General features: G+C 42.8%; 1 protein-coding gene across 5 annotated transcripts in view; it reads left to right on the top strand.

Annotated features, from left to right (window-relative positions):
• Positions 1-26,462, top strand: part of UTRN (utrophin) — a 565,558-nt gene that overhangs the window by 341,749 nt on the left and 197,347 nt on the right. For all 5 annotated transcript variants that reach the window (XM_054021668.1, XM_054021666.1, XM_054021667.1 and 2 more), the window contains 2 exons: positions 13,194-13,366; positions 24,778-24,934. In XM_054021668.1, coding sequence (XP_053877643.1) covers positions 13,194-13,366; positions 24,778-24,934 — 330 coding nt within the window. The remainder of the gene's footprint in view (positions 1-13,193; positions 13,367-24,777; positions 24,935-26,462) is intronic.

The following is a 26,462-nucleotide window of genomic DNA, read 5'->3' as shown; positions in this document are numbered from 1 at the left end:
TTAGTGCTGGTAAAAGGTGATGGATGGACAGCTTTGGTGATTGCATTCCTCTGTCATTGGAGCACAACAACACTGCAGCAGCCTTGCATATAACCCCAAAATGTTGTGCCAGTGTGAGTGAACCTTGAGCAAGTAGTTCAGTCTCCATGTCTGTTTATTCCTTAATGTATCTGCATAAATGTCAATGGGGCCAATAAGTGCCAATGTGTTTGTCTTATGGTGTGGATACGTGCTCATTAGAACTACACAGAGACCACCAGCAAGTCTATTGGAGAATAACAACTATTTAGTAACTCTCCTTATGCAAATTTGAAACCAGCCACCTCAGGTGAAAGCTCTATGTGAACTACCAATTCCACAAGCCATCTGGCAGCCTTTGTTATGGAGGTAAAATCAGCAGAGCAGGCAGGCTTCCTGCCTGGCTCCGCATGAATCCCGGGAAGAGGCGACATGTCCCTCCAGCTCCTAGGCGAAGGGGCGGCCAGGGAGGCTCTACGCGCTGCCCCTGCCTGCAGGCGCTGCCCCAAACACCAGCTCTGCAGCTCCTATTGGCTGGGATCCACAGCCAATGGGAGCTGCAGTGGCAACGCCTGCGGGCACATGCAGAGTCCCCTGGCTACCGTTCCACCTAGAAGCTGGAAGGACATGTCACCCCTTCCTGGGAGCCGCTTGAAGTCAGCGCCTCCCGGATCCTGGGCCCACTCCTGCACCTCAACCACTTGCCTCAGCCCTTCCTCACTCCGAACCCCTCATTTCTGGCCCCAGCCCGGAGACCCCTTCCGCACCCCAAACCCCAGAGCCCATACCCCCTCTCGCACATATGCTCCAGGCTTGAGCCCTCTCCCACACTCAACCCCATTCCCCAGCCCGGAGCCCACTCCCACACTCTGAACCCCTCAGCCTCACCTCCCAGCCCAGAGCCCCCTGCTGCACTGCAAACCCCTCATCCCCAGGCTCACCCTAGAGCCCATACCCCCAGCCAGAGTCTTGCTCCCTCTTGCACCCCCAACCCATTCCTCAGCCCAATGAAAATGAGCGAGGGTGGGGGAGAACAAGCGATGGAGGGAGGGGGGATGGACTGCGTGAGCGGTGGGGAAGGGCAAGGGTGTTTGGTTTTCTGCCATTAGGAAATTGGCAACCCTATAGCTACATTATTCTAATTTTATCACATAATATTATAAATATAATTTTATTTCTGTAGAACATTTGTCTAGTTTGTTTGGGTGTGTTCATGTGTGTAACATATTTATACATATATGTGTAAACAAAGTAAAGACCAATAATTGCAGTAAAATCCTGCTCATGTTAATGTATTTTACAAAACATGTTCATCTTAAAAACATCCCCTAGTCCCCAGAGAATATACCACAGACAGTGAACAATCTGTCTCTTAAACAGTTTTGTCATATAATAATTTTCTTGGCACTCTAAATAGTGACATAATGAATAAGAAAAAAGCGAAACCATCGCATGGCTCACAGAAGGGTACCGTGAGTGATAGCCGTAACAGAGATATTTTGTGAGTGTTAGGTTTGTTTTTTAAACTTGAGATTTGTTTTTTAAACTATTACTATATTTTTCACTTGCTGGAAAGTATATTGAAGCACTTGACAATTGAATAATAAGGGATGTACAGAAAACATTGATAGCTACAACAGGGCGCCACGCACATGTTTACTGTTTCAAGTGGAAATTGTTTTAAATTGAGATTTCCTAGTATTCAAACTTCAGGTGTCAGGTTTCTTGCTGAAATGAGAGCAAAGGCCTCAAATGAAAACAATCTGCATATGAAGTAATAAGACTTACGTGTGTGTGTGTGTGTGTGTGTGTGTATGTAGGCTTTTGCAATATTACAGTTACTTTAACAGTTTTAAAAAAATTATTTAACGGTTAAATATCCCAGTTTCCTCTTGAGGAGAGGGAAGTGTGATGACTAAGTAGAGAATTGGGGGGCTGGTGGTCCAGGAGTTTTGCACTTCTTAGAGTTATTAATGTTTTGCAGCAAGGGAGTCCTCCAGGAAGTGGGAGTGAGCTTAGCTGCTGAACAGCATGAGGGGTGGTGGAAGGGAGGATGCTGAGTAAAACAATAAACAAATGCTGGGGAATAGATTAGCACACTGCTGTCAGACCAGCAAGGGAATCTATGGATGAGATCCCCAGCAAAGGTTTCAGAGGTTACAGTGTGATCCTTTGTTGGAGGTTTTGCTTAACTAGAGGAAGCAATTTTTTTTTTCTTTCTTAAACTGGGCCTTAATTCTGTTGCTCTACAGCATCCCCTACGCTAGGCCAACAGAAGGAAATTGACTGAAACTAGCTTGGTCATTACCATAGCAACACATCTGCTAGTGGCCGAAAGAGAGTGAGAGAAGGGGTGCCTCCTGTCCAGCGTTTTGGTGATATCTCTTCTTTTTCTTCAGACCGAAGTTTACTTCACCCTATTTTAATTCCTCTAAAGAAGATGGCTTTTGGTTTCTCTACCCAAAAATGTCTTTTTGGGAAAAATCTCCTGAATGGAGCGAGATTGGAATAGTTTGCTTTTTTCTTTCTGCACACCACGAGGATATAGCTCCTGATGCTGTGTGTAATTGAGACCAAACGTTGAGCTTGGGGCCCAGCAGAAAACAGTTGGGACCTGAAGGTGATTAGAGGGGTGAACAAAAGGGAATCCTGGGTCGTCTAGAGAGACAAGGAGAACATGCCAGCATCATGGAACCTGGTTATCAGAACAAATAGCATCGAGTCCATTCACTCTGAACTGCCCAGCCCATAAGAACAAGTGGGTACAGTGGGAACGCTAAAATGTTGATACAATGTAAGCTGCCACCGAAGGAGTACAGTGCAAGGGAGTACGTGCTCAGGATTTTCCTAAGGGTTTAAAGGAGGTATAGTTGAGGAAAAAAAACAAAACTTTTTGGCAGCTATAGACTTGACTGGAGGATCTTTATCAGAAAGATGTAGGCTCGAAGGAACACTTAACCATGATTGGCCTGCACTTCAGCTTCCAGGAGTTGCTGACAAAATTTGAAAAGGTACGAGGAGACAAGTTTCAAGTATTTATTATTTTTTCAAACAAATAAAGAAACAAAAGGGCAGGTCATTCTAATTTTACCAACTTCATTTTCTGTTTGTCTAGGTCCTTAAATGTCAACTCCCAAATATTTAAAAGTAGTACTCCCTCTCTCTTTCTTCCTTCACAGCATGTAGAGGTATTGTTGTAGCATTTACTCTGCCAATCACCTTTCTCTTTCTTAAAATAAGTCACAGAAATATTCAGCATCGCTCAGCCTTGAGTACAAGGGTGCTTTTCATGGTACTTGTGATTTCATGTAATTTTGACATCAGGAGAGAGTGCTCCATCACTTGCTGTTAATTTAACTGAAAATTATTTTTGTGAAACTAAAAGATCTGAGTGAATTTAACAGTAGAATGACTTCATCAAATAGGAATACTACTCTCCCCACACTTTCATCACCTCTTCTTCATCCCAAGCTAGTTAGTCTTTCCCTTACCTAAACCCTGATGATGATAATGTTGTGAGGCAGGATGCTTGGTTGTGTAGTAATTACACTGATTAGAGTTTATGGTACTTGGTCTCATCTAAAATGAATCACTTTCACCTAAGTGTCAGCACTTTTGAGACCAGTAGTGTGTGTTCATGTAACAGAATCTTTAGCTTGGCTCCACTTACTGTGTTTTCATGCGGTCTTTTTTCCATGGAAAATACACTGTAAATCTGCTGGTGTTATACAGAGCCACAGCTGGGAGGGCAAATAAATGGTATTTTTCCTAAGCGTTCAGCTTTAAAAATAATTGTAGGTTATTGCAAGATTTGGTAGGAAAGGGAGAAAGTCACACACCCATACCCTAAAATCCTAAAAACTGTTCACACACTGTATGCAATTTTTGTTACAAATAAACACTTGTCACCTAAACAACTTTAAAAGAGACATTACCAATGTAGTCCCTGATGGAAACTGAACTCAGACTATTTGTTGAATACAATGAAGGTTTTTTATTCTTCTCACGGGAGGAATGGTTTGTTTAATGAATTCATTTTATTTCAAAATCAGTAGTACCACTGTTCTGAAAAGACTGATAGGTGTTAGCTTTCTGCAGTATCTTCAACTGCAGTTTCATCTGCGACTGAGCAGCTAGTTTGCAGAGACAGTGAGCTGGGTACTGTACCACAGGTCCACCATTATGAATGAAAAAGTGTCTTCCAGTGACAGCTGGTAACAGCAGGTGACAAAGTTTATGACAACAAAAGGGTCTGTTAGTTTGTGTACATGTGCTTTTTCTTAATAAGTATGTAGTACATGTAACACGAGTCATTTGCTACACTTAACCTCTCCGAGAGTCAGTAATTGTAGGCAATATGTGGACATTTGTGCTGTGATTGCTGCTGTTAGTCTTAAAAGCTTAGGTCAGACACCAGATGTTAGTAAGCTTCATTCTTATAGGTGCCTTTGGGCCATTTAATGACATGTTTAGAAAGTAGCTGTGGTACTAGTACTAGTGTATTTCTTTTGTACCACATAGAGCCCTAGTTTCTACACATTTGACATCCTCCCTTGGGTTTTTGAATATGCCAGTGAAAGACATCCAGTGTCTTATTCCTGTTTGTAGCCTTTTTAGACAAAAGGCATGATATATAAATCTCGGTCTTTCTATGCTTTTTTGCCTAAAGCTTGCTGTATCCTTTTATCTTTTGTGTTGGGTTTTCTAATATGGTATAGGAGAATAACTAAGTACTGCAGAAGAATGTTAATATCCGTGCAACATTCACTACTTGAACTGTGATCAGAAATTTGAACATGTATTTTCAGAACAACTTTTCCTCATGTGCCCTTTCCCCCATGACACCAATAAACACATGTACACGTCATGTTTATCCTTTGGCAGAATGGTTTGTTGTCAGGAATACTAGCATCATGAGAGGTCCTGCTTTGCAGCTACTCCTAACTTTCTGGAAGCATGAATACATGTTGTAAAGAGAGAATTACAAGTGCTATTACTGTAATGCAGAAGCCAGATGGCATTCCCAAAGCTTGAGCAACCCATATACAAAAGCAGAGTCACATTACACTGAAGAGGGTTGTGCTGCTTTGGCTTTATTCAGTCCCAAAGATGTATCTGCTGGAATTAGTAGAACTAGATTTTTGCTGCCCTTCAGACGTTCAGTCACTGCCACGTAACTGGGCTGCAGAAGTTTTCCAATATCAAGTAAATTAAAACGTGTCAACACTCTTTGAAATCTCAAGCTTAGAAAACAAATAATTGTTCATTATTAAAAGAATCCTTAACCATGTGGCATGTCCCGTTAAGCTTTTCTACAGGTTTGATTGAGAGTTGAGTCAGTTTCTTGCAAACCCAAAGCAACAGTGCAAGACTTTTGATGATATGAGCATGGAAAATAAAGACACGAAAAATATTATCCAGAGGGTTTTTTCCTTTGAAACTCTTTTTTAGAAATTATCTGAGTTTAAACAGTAATTAAGTTACTGTCATACTCGAGTCAATTGCTTTTGTATACTGCTTTGACCTACTTACACAGTAATCACAATAGATATGATAGGCAGTGCTGGCTGTGTGACACTTTAGAAGGTTTGTCTTCCTTTATATGTAGTTCTGCCAGTACTGGATTTATGATAGTGGCAGTTCTACCCAAGGGTTTGCATGTACATGTGTGCTGCTCTTCTCTGTGTGAATTCCTTCTGAATTGATTGCCTAAAAGCAGACAACTGCAGGCTTCTTTGGCATGGGAGATGGGAGGAATCCTTCAAAAGTCAGAATTCTCTTCTGAGGCCAGAAGAAAGTCCCTCTTGAGGCTATTCTCCTCTATTTCTTAATTGTTTCTTTTTGGTGGCAGCTTTTTTTTTTCTTTGGGGGAGAAAAGCACATAATCAATGTGTATTCTTCCCTGTAAGAAATGCGAAGCCCTTGCTGCAGTGGAGGCTAGTGAACGTTGAATCTGACATACAAGTGCACTCACAGGCAATTTACAGCAGTAGTAAGTAGGTAAATATAATAATGTATCTGATTCAAAACAGAGCAAGTAGTCTGCCCTAAGGAGCCTCCACTGCCTTGCTAACCACTGTGGGCCCTCCTTAGTAGTGATCAAATAGAGATGTCCTGGCTGATGTCTGTCTGGCATGATGCTGTTCCAGTTGGTTGCAATTGACACTCATGGGTTATTCCAATTGAAAGAGCTTTCCATGGCATTTGAGTTCTCATGTGGAGCACTCATAACCCTCAGAGGTCAGGAGTTAGAGGGTGGCAGATGGAGAGAGTGACAAAATAAAGCCACAATGGCGAAATAGCCTGGTGTATCGTCCTCTGGGGATTTTCACTCTTAAAACTTTATTACAGTCTCTGCTTTATGGGAAAGTCTTATTGAGTTTGCTAGGAATGAAACCAATAGCTTTTTATAGAAATTTAGTGGAGTTCTATAGAAATTCTCTAAAACCCTATAGAATTTTTACAGGAGAAGAAAAATATTTATTAAATTATATGCAGTTGTTACAAAGAAACCTATAGAAAGATTATAATTTTGTATTAAATTGTATAGGACTCTTCCATAATGGATTTCAACTATTAAACTATATTATTGTTTAATATGGTTTTGTATACCTTTAACAAGCTATTTAGGGAAGCCTGACATACATCTTTTTATCCACAGTGGCTAATAAAATAACTTCTGTGCATTAGTTCTTATTACCAAATAACTGCAATATTCTGGGGTTCCAGTTTCTTAAGAACAGAAAAGAGTGAGATTTTACCTTTTACTTAAAAGTTCATTCTGTTTGTTCTGCTTAAACCACAGGCTGGGAATAAGGAGATTTCTCCAACTCGTCATATTTTTACCATTAGTGGAGGGCGGGCGCTGAAGACCTTTTTCAGAGGAAAATATTGTAGCTCTGCATGTAACATTGTAGAAACATGTATATAAATAAACAAGCAAAATCTAAACAAAAACATGAGTGGCAGTAATTATAGTGGCACAGTCTGTGCTACTGCAGTCTGAATTGAGGGTCTTATGGTGTTTCTATTCTGAAAAAGCCATTTCAAACATGACTGCTACAGGATACTGTTGTGTAGTTTAGGCTCAGAATTTCACTCTGTAATTCAGGTGTCTGGTCGAAAAGGGACCAGGGCAGCGCCGGTCAGCAGGATCGGGCTGTTAAAAGTCCTGTTGGCACGGGGCTGGCAGGCTCCCTACCCTGCTCCGCGCAGCTCCCAGAAGTGTCCAGCATGTCCCTCTGCCTCCTAGGCACAGGGTAGCCAGTGGGGCTCCACGCGCTGTCCCCGCCCCGAGTGCCGGCTCTGCAGCTCCCAGTGGCCAGGAACTGTGGCCAATAGGAGCTGCAGGCGCGGGCAGTGCATAGAGTCCCCTGGTCCCTCCACCTAGGAGCTGGACATGCCGGCCGCTTCCGGGAGCCACCTGAAGTAAGTGCCGCCCACAGCCCATACCCCGAACCTCCTCCTGCACCCCACCTCCCAGCCTTGAGCTCCCAAACTCCCACCCAGAGCCGGCACCCCCTCTTGCACCCTAGCCTCAGCCCCCTCCTGCACCCAAACTCGCTCCCAGAGCCCACATCCATCACCCCCTTGTGCACCCTAGCCCCCTGCCCCAGCCCTGAGCCCCCTCCTGCACCCAAACTCCCTCCCAGAGCCGGGACCCCGGCTAGAGCCCCCTGGTCCCTCCACCTAGGAGCTGGACATGCTGGTCGCTTCCGGGAGCCACCTGAGGTAAGTGCCGCCCAGAGCCCACACCCTGAGCCCCCTCCTGCACCCAAACTCCCTCCCAGAGTTCACATCCATCACTGCCTTCTGCACCCTAACCCCCTGTCCCAGCCCTGAGCCCCTTCCCACACCCAGAATCCCTCCCGGAGCCCACAACCCTAACCCCAACTCCCTGCCCTAGCCCGCTACCTCCTTTCTCCACCCCAAAGCCCTCATCTCCAGCCCCACCCCAGAGCTCGCACCCCCAGCTGTATCCCTCACCCTCTCTGCGCCCCAGCCCAAAGCCCCTTCCTGCACCCCCAGTCCTGAGCCCCCTCCCACACCCAAACTTTCTCCCGGAGCCCACGCCCCAACTCCCTGCCCTAGCCCACTACCTCCTTACTGCACTCCAAACTCCTCATCTCCAGCCTTACCCCAGAGCTCACACCCCCATCTTGGAGTGCCATCCTGCACCCCAAACCTCTCGGCCCCAGCCCAGAGCCCCTTCCTGCACCCCAAACCCTTAATCTCCGGCCGCAACCAGAGTCCTCACCCTCTCCTGTACCCCAATCCTCTGCCCCAGCCCAGTGAAAGTGAGGGAGGGAGGGTGGGGGAGAGTGAGCGATTGGGGGGGGGGGAGCTCGGAGAAGGAGTGGGGAAGGAGGTGGCTTTAAACCATGTGATCGTTGTAAGTGGCCCATGCCCATCAGCGATCCGCACGTTAGCTGTTTACGGCGTCTAGAAGGACACATAAGCGACAAGTGTCGCATATGTAAGTCGTTCAAACCCAGAACAAAAAAGGAAAGAGACATCTGTCTCAGGGCACTCTTGATGGAGTCGGCGCTGACCCCTGCACCAGAGCAGAGGTCCAGCTCAGCCCCGAGCACCGCAACATCAGTACGGAGCGCCCCGCCAGTGCTGTCTATGAGCCAGCACTGATCCCCCTCCCAAGAGGTCCACAAGGGGAAGATCAAACTTGTTTAACAGAACAAGGAGTAATGGTCTCAAGTTGCAGTGTGTGAGGTTTAGGTTGGATACTAGGAAAAACTTTTTCACTAGGAGGGTGGTGAAGCATTGGAATGGGTTACCTAGGGAGGTGGTGGAATCTCCTTCTTTAGAGGTTTTTAAGGTCAGGTTTGACAAAGCCCTGGCTGGGATGATTTAGTTGGGAATTGGTCCTGCTTTGAGCAGGGGGTTGGACTAGATGACGTCCTGAGGTCCCTTCCAACCCTGAGGTCCCTTCCAACCCTGATATTCTATGACCCAGGGTATGTGGTCCCCGGAGGAGATGACGTTACACATAAATATCAAAGAACTCAGAGTGGTCTGCTTGGTATGCGGAGTCTTCCTACCTCACCTGTCAGGCAAGGCGGTGAGAGTCCTGACAGACAACACGACCTCAATGTTCTACATCAATGGGGGAGCATGTACGTCGACTCTCTGCCAAGAGGCACTCCGTTTCTGGGACTTATGCACCAGCCAAAAAATCCATCTGTAAGCTTGTCACCTCCCTGGTGTCAAGAACAGGCTAGCGGATCACCTCAGCAGGGACTTCTCTTCTCACCACAAGTGGTTGCTACACCCGGAGGTAGCCTGCATGATCTTCCAGAGGTGTGGAACTCCCCTTGTAGACCTGTTCGCCACCAGGCTAAACTGGAAATGCCACCGATTTTGTTCATGGCAAGGGCTTGGCAAGGACTCCATCTCTGATGTCTTTTTCCTGTCATGGTCAGGGAACCTGATGTACATGTTCTCTCCGATTTTTCTCTTCAGCAGAGTCCTAGCAAAGATCAAGAGGGACAAGGCACAGGTTAACATGATTGCCCCGGCGTGGCCTTGCCAGCGCTGGTTTGGCATGCTCGTGAACCTGGTAGTGGACTCTCTGGCCCCTGCCCAACCAACCAAACCTGCTGTCACAGGACCACGGTCGGCTCCTGTACCCCAACCTCATGTCCCTCCACTTCGCTGCGTGGCTTAACCCAGAGGAGAAGACCTGCTCAGATGAGGTCCAACAGGTCCTCCTGGGAAGCAGGAAGCCCTCAACCAGACTGACTTACCTGGCCAAGTGGACAAGGTTTTCCTGCTGGGCGTCCGAGCATGGCATCTCTCCCTTGCACTCTTCCATACAGTCTTTACCGGCTTCATCTAAGGAACCAGGAGCTGGCACACTTCCAAATCTACATGTTCACGGCACATTATTCCATCACTCAGCAGGCCAGAGACGATGCTGAGTTTGGCAGAGCTGTGTTGCAATCTATATGTCCTTGAACTCCTACTCACCTCCCGGGGTACTGCTTGGGAGTCACTTAATATGGAATGGACATGAGAAAGCACTCGAAGAAGAAAAGATGGTTACCTTTTCCATAACTGCTGTTCTTTGAGATGTATTGCTCATGTCCATTCCACATTCTGCCCTCCTTCCCCACTGTCGGAGTTTCCAGCAAGAAGGAACTGAGGGTGGGGGGATCCGGCGGCACCCCTTGTACCATGCCATATGGGCACCACTCTAGAGGGTGCCAGAGCCAGTCCCCTATGAATACTGCTATGGGAAGAACTTCTGGCACTGTTGCACGTGACAAGTACACACACCTAATATGGAATGGACATGAGCAACAGAACTTGAAGAACACCAGTTACAGAAAAGAGAAGTCTTTTCTTTTATATTTCCAGTACAGATAAATGGCTCTTCTTATGTCCATCCGTTACCTTCCACCATCCACCCTGCCCACACCCGCCATCTGTGCCAGGGGCTTGCTGATGTCTGTAGTAGGGGAGCCCCTGTTCTGATTGTCTTCATAAACTCTGTTGAGGCAGGTCCCTGCTCTTGTGGAAACTCATATACGATACACTTTGTGTTTATTTATGTAGCAACTGGTAGTATTTGTTTCTGTCTAACCAGAGAAGGTCAACAATAGGAAGACAAGTTAATTAATAAAGCTTATTCACTGAACTGTGCTGTCAGTAGAATGCGTTCCTTTTGACATGATGCATCTATGATGCCCAAACACCACAAATTCATAGTGCCTTGTTCAACATACCATGGCATTTTTCAAATACAAGAAACAAAACCGTTTTGAAAGAAACATAATTTTTGACCTTCTAAGCATACAGAATAACCAGTATCCCTTTTAAATGAAATCAAGGCTGAAATTTTGCATTGAGGTTCTAAATGTCCGAAAATAAATATTCTTGTCGTAAAATTAGAAATCAGTTTGGCAACCCTGGATTTGCAACTTAGGTGAGGAAGAGGTAAGATTGGAAATGGAGATATGGCTAGGTCTGTGAAATACATAGTTCAATGTCAACCCCACTCTATTAGCTATGAACATCTTACCCAGTCTCCTATTCTTACAAGATCAACCCTTTGCAAATGTCTGCATGTATGAACTTGAAGGATCAGAACCACAGAAGGTTGTTGGAATTTGATGACATTGCTGCCTAATTCAGGTTCCAGTACTGCAGTGCATGTTCTTTCCCGTAATACCCCTTTCATAAGGTTTGTTCTCCGCTTGATGAGAAATATAATATGATCTAGCTCTTCAAAGCAGAACAAGTATCATTGTCCCTATTTTACATGGGTGACAGTGAGGCACAGAATAGCAAAGTGATTTTCCCCAAAGCCACACGGCAGTTCAGTGACAGTGCCAGGTAGAGTTACTGTGCCATGTTCATTGGCACAGGGAGTAATTTACTTGCCTTGCCCTATGAAGGAACAGATATATAAATGTTTTTGCAGTCCATGATTTCTGCCTCCCCCAAATATTTCATTTTTCAGCTGTTCATCTGATTTTTTTGAAGGAGTATAATTATAAGTTTCACAGCATCCCAAGTGAACATCAACACTCAGTGCATTCCCAAATGTCTGTTGTATGCGTAGCAGCCATTTTTAGCTGCACCACCCACTTGGCGGTGTGTTTAAAAGCCCACTGGGGAAGGACGGCCTGTGTTGAAGAGAGTTTGAAAGAATTAAACCTTTAAGGGATTTCATACTTGCTGAACTTGTTCCCCCTGAAAAAGGAAGTTTTTGTTTGTATCTGTACCAGGTTTCTGTAATGATCTTTGTTGATGGATATCGTTGAGATTTGCAGGGCATCCCAGGGCTCTTTCTTTCATTTACATTTGTCTATTTATACATTCATACACAGATGTTACAAAACAGTCGCCGATCACACTGGAGCTTCTTTCAATGTCAGTCAGTGCTGTTGCATTTTAGTTTAATGAAGGCTGGGATGTGCTTGGTTTGATGTACTACAGTAATGTCTTTTGGGGCAGATGTGAGATCAGTGAATATACTCCATTTCGTTTGGAGGGTTGGGAAATGAGGAACTTTTACTTTAATTGTTTTTTTCCCCCAGTGATAGTATCTACTGCAGAGTATAAATGCCCTCTCATGTATACTGTGCCATATATAGCAAAAGCTAGTGTACAGTAATTGAACTGGAAAAAGATTTTTAGTGATTGCTGTAGTAGAGTCAGTAAAATTAGGTCCAATTTGCAGAAATACACTGTGAATGTTTCTAACTAGACTATATAGCCTAAAGCACTGTAGGGTGAGTGGATCTCATTGGATACGTACATGAAATTCCTGCTGTATTTTATTTTAAAGAGCTAAGGGGCAAGTGAGTGTGACAAAGCTCGAGATTACATACTTTTTGCCTGTGAAGATTTGGGAGTGCATTTGTAAATGTTGTATAGTGCAGGAAAAAGAGGGTAGTGGTAGTCACCTTAAATGACATCTGAAGAGGTCGGGGACTTCATTTCTGCAGCCACATATAGACAGGTGTCAGGTGGGGGAGATTTTTCAAAGGCATAAAGGACAGTGAGGAACCTAACTGCTATTTTTATTATTTATTAATAATAGCAATGTCAATGGGAGTTGAGTTCTTTGCTCCCTTTGGCTCTTTTGAAAGTGCCAGCCAGAAAGGTCAAGTCATCTGCTTTGGGGGATGCTGGTCTGAAGGCTTTAGGCATAGGATTAGGATTCAGGAGATTTAGTTCCCACATTGGCTTGCTGTGTGGTCTTGAACAACCCAATTAATATCTATAACTCACATTTCCCCAGTTGTAAAATAGGGATAATGATAGTTACCTATATGTTTTGAGGATTAATGGTGGTAAAGTGCTATACAATTACAAAGTACTATTAAGGCCAATCGGTGGTGGAAACAGAGCTCCTAGCACTGTGGTCAGTCCTCTAGACAGCCTGGGCTTGAGTTACTTCCTCCTTTAGCAACTTTTTGAAATTTCACAAGTACAAATTTCATGCAAATATGGCTCTCTTTTCTGTAAACATCCAGATAGTGGGAAAATTTCTATTTAGTAGAAAATGTTGCAAAATAGCTCCAATGTTGTAATCTTGATAACTGGCAAATTTCATTGGGGGGGGGGGAGGGGAAGGCTCATAACAAATATAGCCCTTCTGCTCTAGTTACAGAACTAACATGCCTAAGTTTTTCTCTTTGTTTTTCCAGGACATCCAGGCTGAGATTGATGCCCACAATGACATCTTCAAGAGCATTGATGGAAACAGACAGAAAATGGTAAAAGCCTTGGGAAACTCCGAGGAAGCGGCACTGCTTCAGCACCGACTTGATGACATGAACCAGCGCTGGAATGACCTGAAAGCAAAGTCAGCTGGCATCAGGTTAGTAACAGAAGCATCAAAGTAAGAATGGGACAATGTCTCACTTTCATTGCTATTCTAAAATATTGCTGTACTGTAAAAGAGAGAATTCAGTTCTCTTTCTTAAAAGACTTTTGGGCTCAGATATAAGAACTCTGGGCACTTGCTAACCATGGAGGTTTAACTACTTAAGTAACTCTCTTTAGTGGTGTACAAACTGGCAGGTTACAACTGCACATGCTATTAAGATCTGCTGAAAGTGGGCCCGGTTCTCCTCTCTGTGTTGCAAATCAGCAGCTCTCTGTAAGTTGCATCTGGTGTGAGGAGAATCTATATTTTTAACTGAAGTTAGTACTTTTATAGGGTTCATATCCTGGATATGTGGATTTATATTTTTGTGTGTGAGTTGTGGAAGATCTTTGCAGATGATGGTTTATGAAAAATTGTTTAAAAGTGAGTAGATAGGCAAAAGGAGTGTTTATTTTATTTTGAACCTAATAACAAAAAAAAACACTGCCTTTTCAAATGTTCACAGAGTCATAGATTCCAAGGCCAGAAGGGACCATTGTGATCATGTAGTCGGATCTCCTATATAATATAGGCCATAGAACTTCCCCACACTAATTCCCAAAGTATATCTTTTAGAACGTCCAATCCAGTGTTGTACAATGGTTTCCATTAAAGTCTTTAAAATATTGTTTATAAGAAGATAATATCTTATAGTTGTAGGGAGTAAACTGAATCCCACATTAAAGTTAATTAGTTGTAAATGCCTTTACAGCGGTTTTAATAGCTGTTACTTTGCTATTGATTAAAGCAAACTATACTGTGTTCTATTCCAGTAACGTTAAGTATCCGTATTAATTCTCCAAAGGCCAGAAAATTCAATCAAGACTTGAATTTTGGCACAACAGTTTAAATTATAAACTAAGGGTAGAAATGACTGAGTCATTTAATTTTAGACTCCACTTAACCATATCGCTGAACTGCCGCACAGACAAGCTAAAGGGGCAGCCTCTGCTCAGCCCACAACCAGAATAGCATATTTTGAAATTTGAGGGCTCCAGCAGAGTTTGGAAGGGAGCTTGCAGAGACTGACCTGCTCTATGATTAGTTGAGGCAAGTCTCTTTAAACTTGGACTTCCGTGAGCTTCACTCACCAAATAAATTAATAAAACCAAAAGAGGGAGATTAAAAGATGTTCGTATGTTACAGTTTAATCAACAGCTGAAGAGTCCCAGCAATAACAGCTGAGTTACTTGACCTTTACTGGGGATTAATGATCATTTGGGAGAAAATTAATGGTCCAAATTGCCCTCGAGCTTTTTACCCCAGTCAGTCATTAATTCCCAGACAAGAGGCTATGCACAAAACTGTGATTGCTATTATAAAAGGAAGATTTGTGGAAATACTCTTTTTTTTTATATAAAACTATTTTTTAATTTCTATGTATACATGGAACATGCTGTCCACAGAACATCATTAATGTTAGCAGTGTGGGTGTGATTATTGTTGATATCCAGTGTGCTGATGAACAGTGTGTCGCTCTGAATATGAACTACAACTAAAAAACAACAGAGGGTCCTGTGGCACCTTTGAGACTAACAGAAGTACTGGGAGCATAAGCTTTCGTGGGTCAGAACCTCACTTCTTCAGATGCAAGTAATGGAAATCTCCAGAGGCAGGTATATATCAGTGTGGAGATAACGAGGTTAGTTCAATCAGGGAGGGTGAGGTGCTCTGCTAGCAGATGAGGTGTGAACACCAAGGGAGGAGAAACTGTTTCTGTAGTTGGATAGCCATTCACAGTCTTTGTTTAATCCTGATCTGATGGTGTCAAATTTGCAGATGAACTGAAGCTCAGCAGTTTCTCTTTGGAGTCTGGTCCTGAAGTTTTTTTGCTGTAAGATGGCTACCTTAACTTCTGCTATTGTGTGGCCAGGGAGGTTGAAGTGTTCTCCTACAGGTTTTTGTATATTGCCATTCCTGATATCTGACTTGTGTCCATTTATCCTCTTGCGTAGTGACTGTCCAGTTTGGCCAATGTACATAGCAGAGGGGCATTGCTGGCATATGATGGCATATATAACATTGGTGGACGTGCAGGTGAATGAGCCGGTGATGTTGTAGCTGATCTGGTTAGGTCCAGTGATGGTGTTGCTGGTGTAGATATGTGGGCAGAGTTGGCATCGAGGTTTGTTGCATGGGTTGGTTCCTGAGTTAGAGTTGTTATGGTGTGGTGCGTGGTTGCTGGTGAGAATATGCTTAAGGTTGGCAGGTTGTCTGTGGGCGAGGACTGGCCTGCCTCCCAAGGTCTCTGAAAGTGAGGGATCATTGTCCAGGATGGGTTGTAGATCACTGATGATGCGTTGGAGAGGTTTAAGCTGAGGACTGTAGGTGATGGCCAGTGGAGTTCTGTTGGTTTCTCTTCTGGGCCTGTCTTGTAGCAGGAGTCTTCTGGGTACACGTCTGGCTCTGTTGATTTGTTTCTTTATTTCCTTGTGTGGGTATCGTAGTTTTGAGAATGCTTGGTGAAGATCTTGTAGGTGTTGGTCTCTGTCTCAGGGGTTGGAGCAGATGCGATTGTACCTCAGTGCTTGGCTGTAGACGATGGATCGTGTGGTGTGACCGGGGTGGAAGCTGGAGGCATGAAGGTAGGCGTAGCGGTCGGTGGGTTTTCGGTATAGGGTGGTGTTAATGTGGCCATCGCTTATTTGTACGGTGGTGTCCAGGAAGTGGACCTCCCGTGTAGATTGGTCCAGGCTGAGGTTGATGGTGGGGTGGAAGCTGTTGAAAGCATGGTGGAATTCTTCCAGGGCCTCCTTCCCATGGGTCCAGATGATGATGATGTCATCAATATAGCGTAGGTAGAGAAGGGGCATGAGTGGACGAGAGCTGAGGAAGCGTTGTTCCAGGTCAGCCATAAAAATGTTGGCATATTGTGGGGCCATGCGGGTGCCCATAGCGGTGCCACTGGTCTGGAGGTATATATTGTCACCAAATTTGAAATAATTGTGCGTGAGGATAAAGTCACAGAGCTCAGCAATAAGTTGTGCTGTGTCATCATCAGGGATACTGTTCCTGACAGCTTGTATTCCATCTGTATGTGGGATGTTTGTGTAGAGAGCCTCTACATCCATGGTGGCTAGGATGGTGTTTTCTGGGAGGTCACCAATGCATTGTAGTTTTCTCAGGAAATCTGTGGTGTCACGGAGATAGCTGGGAGTGCTGGTGGCGTAGGGTCTGAGTAGGGAGTCCACATATCCAGACAGTCCTTCAGTGAGAGTGCCAATGCCCGAGATGATGGGGCGTTCAGGATTTCCAGGTTTGTGGATCTTAGGTAGTAGATAGAATAACCCCGGTCTGGGCTCTAAGGGTATGTTGATTTGTTCCTGTGTTAGTGTAGGGAGTGTCCTGAGTAGATGGTGCAGTTTCTTAGTGTATTCCTCAGTGGGATCTGAGGAAAGCGGCCTGTAGAATTTGGTATTGGAGAGTTGTCTGGCAGCCTCCTTCTGGTAGTCAGACCTGTTCATGATGACAACAGCACCTCCTTTATCAGCCTCTTTGATGATAATGTCAGGGTGGTTTCTGAGGCTGTGGATGGCATTGCGTTCTGCACGACTTAGGTTATGAGGCAAGCGATGTTGTTTTTCCACAATTTCTGCCTGTGCACGTCGGCGGAAGCATTCTATGTATAGGTCCAGACTGTCATTTCGACCCTCAGGAGGAGTCCATGTGGACTTCTTCTTCCTGTGTTGTTGGTGGTGTTGGTGGGAGGGTATCTGTGTATCAGTGCGCTGTTCAGTGTTATCATGAAAGTATTCTTTGAGTCAGAGGCGGCGAAAGTAGGCTTCCAGATCACCACAGAACTGTATCATGTTCGTGGGGGTGCTGGGGCAAAAGGAGAGTCCCCGAGATAGGACAGACTCTTCTGCTGGGTTGAGTGTGTAGCTGGATAAATTGACGATATTGCTGGGTGAGTTCGGGGTACCCCTGTTGTGGCCCCATGTGGCAGGTAGAATTTTAGACAGCTTACGGTCCTTTTTCCTTTGTAGAGAGGTGAGGTGTGTAATGTTAGTCTCAAAGGTGCCACAGGACCCTCTGTTGCTTTTTATAGATTCAGACTAACACGGCTACCCCTCTGAAACTAAAAAACAGTCTGGGAAGGGTTTGCTGGCAAACTGGAGTAACAGTTTAATCTTTTCTGATATCCATTGAAACTGAAATGTTTGTGATTCTGCCCATTCAGCCCCAAGCTTCTCTTCTAGTTCTATTGTCTAAATCCAGGAATAAAATAATAATGAAAAAATCTGAGAGACAGAAATGATAAATATTGTTAGCGTGAAGACTGTGTTTCTCTAATTGTTTGCCTTTAATGCTTCTGTTTTCTTGTTGTGCTTGGATTGAGAGGTGAACTATAAGTGAAATGTAGGATAGGTTGGGAAGAACCACAAATCGTATTTTATAGGCTAGTATTGATGTTTGAAAAGTCTGATTTTGCTGTGATTTTGTGTTCAGTTTTTGGATTAGGATTATTCCATTTCTTTTACAGAATAGAATTTCCAATCATGCGCAGTTTCATATCTGGGCTTTAGTTCTTGTTGAAATAGGCACTCCGAGTATAATTCACCCTATGCAAATGCTAGCACAAGACCTCATGCACCACTTAAATCCAATTTAAACCCTTAACATCAAGCTGAAGATTCAAATGGTACATCAAGCCTAGTGCTAGCCCTGTTTACAGGAGTCGATTTTATCCAGAATGATTAGTTTCCTTGCTTGTTGCCATGTGTAAAGGTGCTATAGTTTGAAAAGGCTGCCAGCATTTAGAGATGTACTTTCAGATACAATCCAAAATCTACTTCAAAATTTACATTCTGGCAATTGTGACCTCACCCGCAATCTCAGATACCTGGATTTGCATCTCTCTTCTTGCTAATACCAGAGGAATTTTAGAGTTGACCACACCTATTTCACTTTCACTCTGGATTCTCTGCTGTCTACAACACAAACGGCAGCAGCTCAGCATTTTCCTGTCTTGTACATTAGAGGCCTGTCTTTTAAAGCAAAATTTTGGGGCATCAATGATTGGTGTTTTTTCCCCTTCTGCCCTTTTCATGTAGGGGACAAAAGGTTATTTGTGGGGTGAGAGGAGGAAGTGTGGGAGAGGAAGAGTGATTCCCTGAATGAGACCACCCACTGAACTTCTTTCCTCCATTTGTTTCATTGTCCCCTAGCGTGATGGAGTTATCAAAACAGCTGAAGCCAAAAGGCCAAGAGGTGGTCCAGCTGTGAGGAGAACCTCTCAGGGTCCATAGAAAGGGAGTTCTGTCACAGTTGCTCTCAGCCTGCAATCTCACTCTGCCAGGTGAAGGGACTCTGTGTCTGGCTTGCTTTTTGGAGCCTCTGCCTTCCTCCCTTCCAGCCAAGAATCCGATAGGGACATCTCCAGACAGGATATCCGCCTAGTTCAGTGCTTGGGATCCAGGAGGGACATCCTTCCTCACCAACATGTGATGCTTTTGGAATAAATCCCTCAGTGACTGCTGCCCCCTACCCTTAAATCCCTTGACCCAGTCCGCTTCAAATGGCCTCCTTAGGGAAGTTCTCTTGTATGAATCCAGTGTCCAGGGGCACAGAGAGTCAAAGTTTTCCTTGCAGACTAAGTTCACAAAGGAAGCACTATCTAGGGTGGGACCAGACTCCAAACGGGGACAAAAATCTTTTCTCCATGAGGCACAAAAGAAAAGCAAAAAGTCCCCAAAACTCAAGATGCCTTCCAGACCCACATAGTTTCCCCCTAGTTCTAGCTCTTCCCCTACTGGATGCCTGTGTCTCAAATACAGATGAGGTGACAAAATGGATTCGCTGAACCTTGTGACTGAAACCCAAATCTGACACTGTTTCTCCCCCCCCTCCCCCATTTCTGCTTAGCACATACCCTGAGCAGAATTCCATCAAAAGCCTAATTGTTCCTTTGTAGATTTGAGCAGGTGTCCACTCATCTGCGGCAGTTATATATCACACTTCTATAAGGAATAATATTGAAAATAAAAGCAGGAATGTTGGGTTAAAATAAACAATGATGCTCACATTAAGTGTGCATTTCTTTTATATCTCTTTACAATGTTTCTGGTGAGATACTTCCTCGTTTTCATTACTAAGCAGAAGGTACTTTTGTATTACTTAACTGGCTTTTTCTGAGCATCAGGATTCCACCAGACTTTGAAACGGTATGCTGGTAATGTTCTGCTACTGTTATTAATCTAGCACACAAGTGGACACTCATTAATGGTAAATTATAGTGAATTTAATCTAGTATTGTATACCACAAAATTCACATTAATACCAAATGAGTTCATTTATGATTAATGTTATTGCAGGGAATGTTAAATTAACAGTGGACCACTGTTAAAGTTTCCTTTAGTTATCTGACTAGTGATATATTTTTTCCTCTCAAAGTTCCAATTCATTTTGCATATGGGAAGTCTGCTAAATCACTGGAACAGAATTGTAAAACCTCAGGCAATACCAGCTTTTAGAGGTGAGAGCAACTTAGGGCTTGTCTATACTTACCGCGCTGGTTCGGCGGCAGGCAATCGAACTTCTGGGTTCGATCTATCGCGTCTAGTCTGGACGCGATAAATCGAACTCAGAAGTGCTCCCCGTCGACTCCGGTAATCCTGCTCGCCGCGAGGAGTACGCGGAGTCGACGGGGGAGCCTGCCTGCCGCGTCTGGACGGCGGTAAGTTCGAACTAAGGTATGTCGACTTCAGCTACGTTATTCACGTAGCTGAAGTTGCGTACCTTAGTTCGATTTGGGGGTTTAGTGTAGACCAAGCCTTAGATGGATAGTGGGGTTGTTGTTGTTTTTAAATCTAATTGTTGGTTGTCCTAAAAATCTCCACAGATGTCTCATTTCAGTACACGTAAATCAATTGGGGTTAGAGATACTTCTTTTATTTATAAAAAGGCCAGACTGTTGGTTCAACAGCAAAGCAGTGAACTCAAAGCATGGTGGTCTTTCCTAAAAGGTGCAAAAGAGAGCAATAACACATGCAGTAGAAAGCATAATACAATTTCCGTCTACTGTAAGGAGGGCTGGTGCAATGCAGTGATTAAGGGGAAGGCAGAGTGTTGAATCCTGGAGTTCCCTGAATTTATTACTTTTAAGAGGGGCTTATGGTCAAAAAGTCAGTTTAAATTAAAATATGTAAATACAAACTGTGCACATGAATCTCTTCATATTGCTTTGAAACAGTCACCTCTAGGGTGAAATGTTTTGAGTAGATACAGTTGAAGTTTGTAGGCAAGTGCAGTATTTTGATATAAGGGGACATAATCTTTATTAGATTTAAAAGAGTGGGCACTGAAAATGTATAATTTGGCACTGATTTTGCATGTGGTTTACTGGATGGCAGTGGATGCTTATTTACGAGATTATCTTGGGTTAGCAGTCCTGGGGTCTCAGACCTTTCTGCTGAAACTAGGGTTTTGCCATTCAACTGAAGTCCCTTGTTTTCCCTCTCTACCTTAAAGCTGGGTTCAGGCCTTAATAGGTTCAAGTGTGCCATTTACCTGTCTATTGTCTTTCTCCCTTTTGAATTAGAAGATTCTGTGGAGCAAGGCACTATGTGGATCCCAATGTCATGCTCTGTACTCAGTTGCAGTACCTCAGTCACAAGTCAGTGTGGGCCTGCAGCAAGCTGGCTGTATGTTCAGTCTCAGCATATAGACAGCTGGCTTGAATTCAGCATTAACAGAGGAATGGTGGGGAAGCTAGGAGCTTAGGAGCACCAATTTAGGAAATCACCTGCTTAAGTGCATCTCTGCTAGGAAAACATTTAAGTACTTCCTAAAAACAAAGTAGGTGCTTAAGTGTTTTCATGGATCAGGGTGAAGGGAGAACAGATTCCTCTCCCTAAATCCTCCTAGCTCAACCTTCATGGAGACACCTTCCCTCTACAAATTAATCTTGCTTCTATCTAATCCCAATGACAAGTACTTCCCAATTCATCCACCTCGTATCCCTCGCTTCAGAACCCCACCAAAATGATCCTCTTGAAGTAGACCTTCCAGCATATTTCATATGCACCTCCAAGTACTGCCAGATTAGTAACTGTTAGTATTGGGCATTCATTGGAACTGTTACTTAAGGTGACAGAACAGAAGAAGGCAGGTGAAATAGTGTAGCTTTGAAAGAGTTAAGGTTTGAGTAACAGCTAACATGGATTTAAAAAATTAAAATAGCAGGTATTTAAAAAAAAAAAAAGAGGCAGAAACCAAATATATATAATACTGCTTGTTGATAACAGAAAAGCAGAGACCATGGAGCTAACAGCAAGTTAAATTGAAAAGGATTTAGTTCTGCTCTGTAACCTGGCTGACGTGGCAAGTGAAATTATTGTTTACAAGTGTAAGAATTTTGAATCCAACATATAAATTAAATTGACAAAAGCACAGAATGACCGGAATTAAAGTGGAGCAGCGGGATGTCACTACAATTGTCTAGACAATGTAGGGAAGCCAGCTAGAGAATAGAAAATACTAGGTATATTTGTGATACAGTAGAAAGTCAGTGGTATGAGATTACACAACTGCCTGTTAGTGAGGGCATGCTTTAATTGCATTACTGCACAATATAGCAGTAACTAATCACTGACAGACTTAATGTAGTAAATAACCTGTGCTACCACTATGTTTTCAGTAGGGCTGTAGATTAATTGCAATTAACTCACGCGATTAACTAAAAAAAAATTAATCGTGATAAAATGTGGTTTTAATCGCACTGTTAAACAATAGAATACCAATTGATATTTATTAAATATTTTGGATGTTTTTCTACATTTTCAAATATATTGATTTAGGTTACGGCACAGAATACAAAGTGTTCAGTTCCCACTTCATATTATTTTTATTACAAATATTTGCACTGTAAAAATTATAAAAGAAATAGTATTTTTCAATTCACCTCATACAAGTACCGTAGTGCAATCTCTTTATCATGAAACCGCAACTTACAAATGTAACTTTTTTTGGGTATCTAACTGCACTTAAAAAGAAAACAATGTAAAACTTTAGAGCCTACATGTCCACTCAGTCCTACTTCTTGTTCAGTCAATCGCTAATGGTAAGTCTGTCTACACTACCCGCCCGATTCGGCGGGTAGAGATCGATCTTCTGGGATTGATTTATCGCGTCTCATCTGGACGCGATAAATCAATCCCAGAAGCGCTCCCCCGTCGACTGCGGAACTCCTGCTCGCCGAGAGAAGGAAGCGCTGTCGACGGGGGAGCTTGCCTGCGCCGCGTGGACCCGCAGTAAGTAAACTTAGTTCAATCTAGGAAACGTCGACTTCAGCTACGCTATTCTCGTAGCTGAAGTTGCGTTTCCTAGATCGATCCCCCGCCCCAGTGTGGACCAGCCCTAAGAGAAATAAGTTTGTTTACATTTATGGGAGATAATGCTGCCTGCTTCTTATTTACAATGTCATCTGTAAGTGAGAACAGACATTCTCATGGTACTTTTGTAGCCGGCATCACAAGGTATTTACGTGCCAGATATGCTAAGCATTCGTATGCTGCTTCATGCTTTAGCCACCATTCTAGAGAACATAAGAATGTAAGAAAGGCCGTACTGGGTCAGACCAAAGGTCCATCTAGCCCAGTATCCTGTCTACCGACAGTGGCCAATGCCAGGTGCCCCAGAGGGAGTGAACCTAACAGGCAATGATCAAGTGATCTCTCTCCTGCCATCCATCTCCACCCTCTGACAGACAGAGGCTAGGGTCACCATTCCTTACCCATCCTGGCTAATAGCCATTAATGGACTTCACCACCATGAATTTATCCAGTTCTCTTTTAAACTCTGTTATAGTCCTAGCCTTCACAACCTCCTCAGGTAAGGAGTTCCACAAGTTGACTGTGCGCTGCGTGAAGAGGACATGCTTTCATACTGATGACGCTCGTTAAAAAAATGTGTTAAACAAACTTATGACTGAACTCCTTGGGGGAGCTTTTTACCCACTTTCTGCCATATATTTCATATTATAGCAGTCTCAGATGATGACTCAGTGTGTTCATTTTAAGAACCTTTTCACTGCAGATTTGAAGGTACCAATGTGAGATTTCTAAAAATAGCTACAGCACTTGACCCAAGGTTTAAGCATCTGAAATGCCTTCCAAAATCTGAGGGAGACGGGGTGTGGAGCATGCTTTCAGAAGTCTTAAAAGAGCAACACTCTAATGCAGAAACTACAGAACCTGAACCACCAAAAAAGAAAATCAACCTTCTGCCAGTGGCATCTAACTCAGGTGATGAAAGTGAACATGCATCGGTCTGCGCTGCTTTGGATCATTATCAAGCAGAACCCATCATCAGCATGGACGCATGTCCTCTGGAATGAAGGTTGAAGCATGAAGGGACGTACGAATCTTTAGTGCATCTGGCATGTAAATATCTTGCAACACCGGCTACAACAGTGCTATGTGAACGCCTGTTCTCACTTTCAGGTGACATTGTAAACAAGAAGCGGGCAGAATTATCTCGTGCAAATGTAAACAAACTTGTTTGTGTGAGTAATTGGCTGAACAAGAAGTAAGTCTGAGTGGACTTGTAGGCTCTAAAGTTTTACATTGTTTTATTTTTGAATGCAGTTATTTTTTGTACATAATTCTATATTTGTAAGTTTAACTTTCATTATAAAGAGATTGCACTACAGTACTTGTATTAAGTGACTTGAAAAATACTATTTTTATTTTTACAGTGCAAGTATTTATAATTAAAAATAAATAAAGTGAGCACTGTACACTTTGTATTCTGTGTTGTAATTGAAATCAGTATATTTGAAAATGTAGAAAACATCCAAAAATATTTAAAGAAATGGTATTCTATTATTGTTTAACAGCATGATTAATCATGATTAATTTTTTTTAAATCGCTTGACAGCCCTAGTTTTCAGCCATTCAGAATTAATCCCTTAGTTCTGATGATTGCTGGTGTGCATCATTTCTTTCAGCCTTGGAGATTCGTGCTCCTGGCATCAAAGATTTAAATTTGCCTCAAAAGTCCAGAAATAGTGTATTTCAGTGCAAAGATTAGATGTATGTAATATGTACACTACAAGTTCAGATTCATAACAGAGAGTGGGGATTTTCTTTCATTCCTCTCAAATATGCACTCTGCATTGTTTGAGACAGGTTCACACATCAGACAGACATTCATCCACATTCTGTTGTCTCAGACTAATTTGCTTTTGCAGTGCAAAATTATTTGAAGTGGTGACTTTTAATGCACATTTGAGCAGTTATTTTGCATTTAGGTGTTAGGGAAGTGTTCCTGTTCTAACAGGGACAAGTTTCTTCAAATAAAATATAGTAGATTTTGAATGTAGGGCAAGCCTCTGAGTAGGATACTGTTTTATCTTTTTGCAGGGCTCACTTGGAGGCAAGTGCAGAAAAATGGAACAGACTGCTGACATCACTGGAGGAGCTAATCAAATGGCTGAATGTGAAAGATGAAGAGCTGAAAAAGCGGATGCCCATTGGAGGGGATGTTCCAACTTTACAGCAACAGTATGACCACTGTAAAGTGAGTTGGCTGCATTTAGCAAATAAGTATATTAAAATAAAGGAGAATAATAAATAAGCAGAAATAGATTTGAATTTTCCCTAATGATAAATCTTGAGAAGTGAACCTTTTTTAATCATGGCCACAAGTGTACCAGATCAGAGTAATTTAGAAACTCTATTTAAAATTACACCAGAATGGTTTCTGATTTATATATTTTTACTGGAGAAAAATTTGGTCCATTTCCTGGTGGTGTTCACTTTCTAACAGGTAAGTCTATCATTCTGTGAGTGGAACTGATCAAGACCCTATAAAAATAAGAGCTAAGCAAGAACTATAAAACAATGTTGATTCTAAATTTAGTAGAATTATCTTAAGGGTTCTCCACATACTGTTAAATAGCCATTATTGTTTTTTTCTGTTTAGTAGATAGTTTTGTTTACAAAGACTCAGAATTGCTTACAAGCACAGAAACAAAACTAGTTAGGTCTCACATTTTGTCGTCTAGCTCTTCTAACTGTGTTATTTAGTGAATCCTAAAATATCTTGGTGTACATTAAAATATAGACAAACAGAGCCCCCAAGTAAGGTAAATATACTTATTAAACCAAATGTATTCTGATAGTGAGCATTATAACTTTAATCATAATGTATATAACTTGAGTAGTTCTGCACAATAACACACTGATTTCTTTTCTATGACTGTTTAGTGGGGACGTTAATATTTTTCACATTCAATTTTTTGATCAATAGAAAGATGCTCTGCCTTAGTTTTTTTTCGGGGGCTTTGAGTTGCTAAGTCCTAATAGGAAAACTTAAAAAAATCTGCTTTGGTACCATATATTTCTCTTCATTCATTCATTTTTAAAGGATATTTCCATAAATACAGGATCTTTGTTTCATAACCGTTCATCTTCTCTCCCCCCACCACCTGGCCAAAAAAAGAAATAGAAATAAAATAATCATACTCTGTTGCAGACATAACTTCTCTGAATACTTTCTAGTTATCAAACCGAGGGTTTTTTAAGCAGGGCTTTGGAGCGGAGCTGGAGCATGGACCAGTAGGTTTTTGCCAGGAGCTGGAGCAGAGCTGGAGCGGAGCACTTCAAAAATGTGATTGCTCCAAATCCCTGTTTTTAAGATCAGATACGCAATAAAAGACTGGAGCAGATAAATAAGTCGGGAACATGTCTCCGACAATTGCGCCCCCCCCCCCCCCCAAAAAAAAAAAAGCTTACGTAATGTAGGGAACTTTTTCCATAAATCCGGATTTCCGTAAGTTGGGTTTGTGTAACCTGGGGAGCGTCTGTATTTTAAGTCTCTGTCAAACAGGTGTTAATTGGTCTTCAAATGAACTTCAGCACATACTGTATGCTAGTGCTACATAGAAAGCAAACCTTTAATATGACATTTAAAGATCTTAAGTGCTTTACAAAAATAGGTGTTATACCCAAAGATAGGAAAACTGAGGAATAAAGTAGTTAAGTGATTCATCCAGGTACTAGTGAGATAGTAGCAACACGAAGGAGAAAACATCGACTCCATATTC

This window comes from Malaclemys terrapin, chromosome 3, assembly GCF_027887155.1.
Source record: "Malaclemys terrapin pileata isolate rMalTer1 chromosome 3, rMalTer1.hap1, whole genome shotgun sequence".
Lineage (NCBI taxonomy): Eukaryota > Metazoa > Chordata > Testudines > Emydidae > Malaclemys > Malaclemys terrapin.
This window is presented reverse-complemented; position numbering and strand designations above follow the sequence as displayed.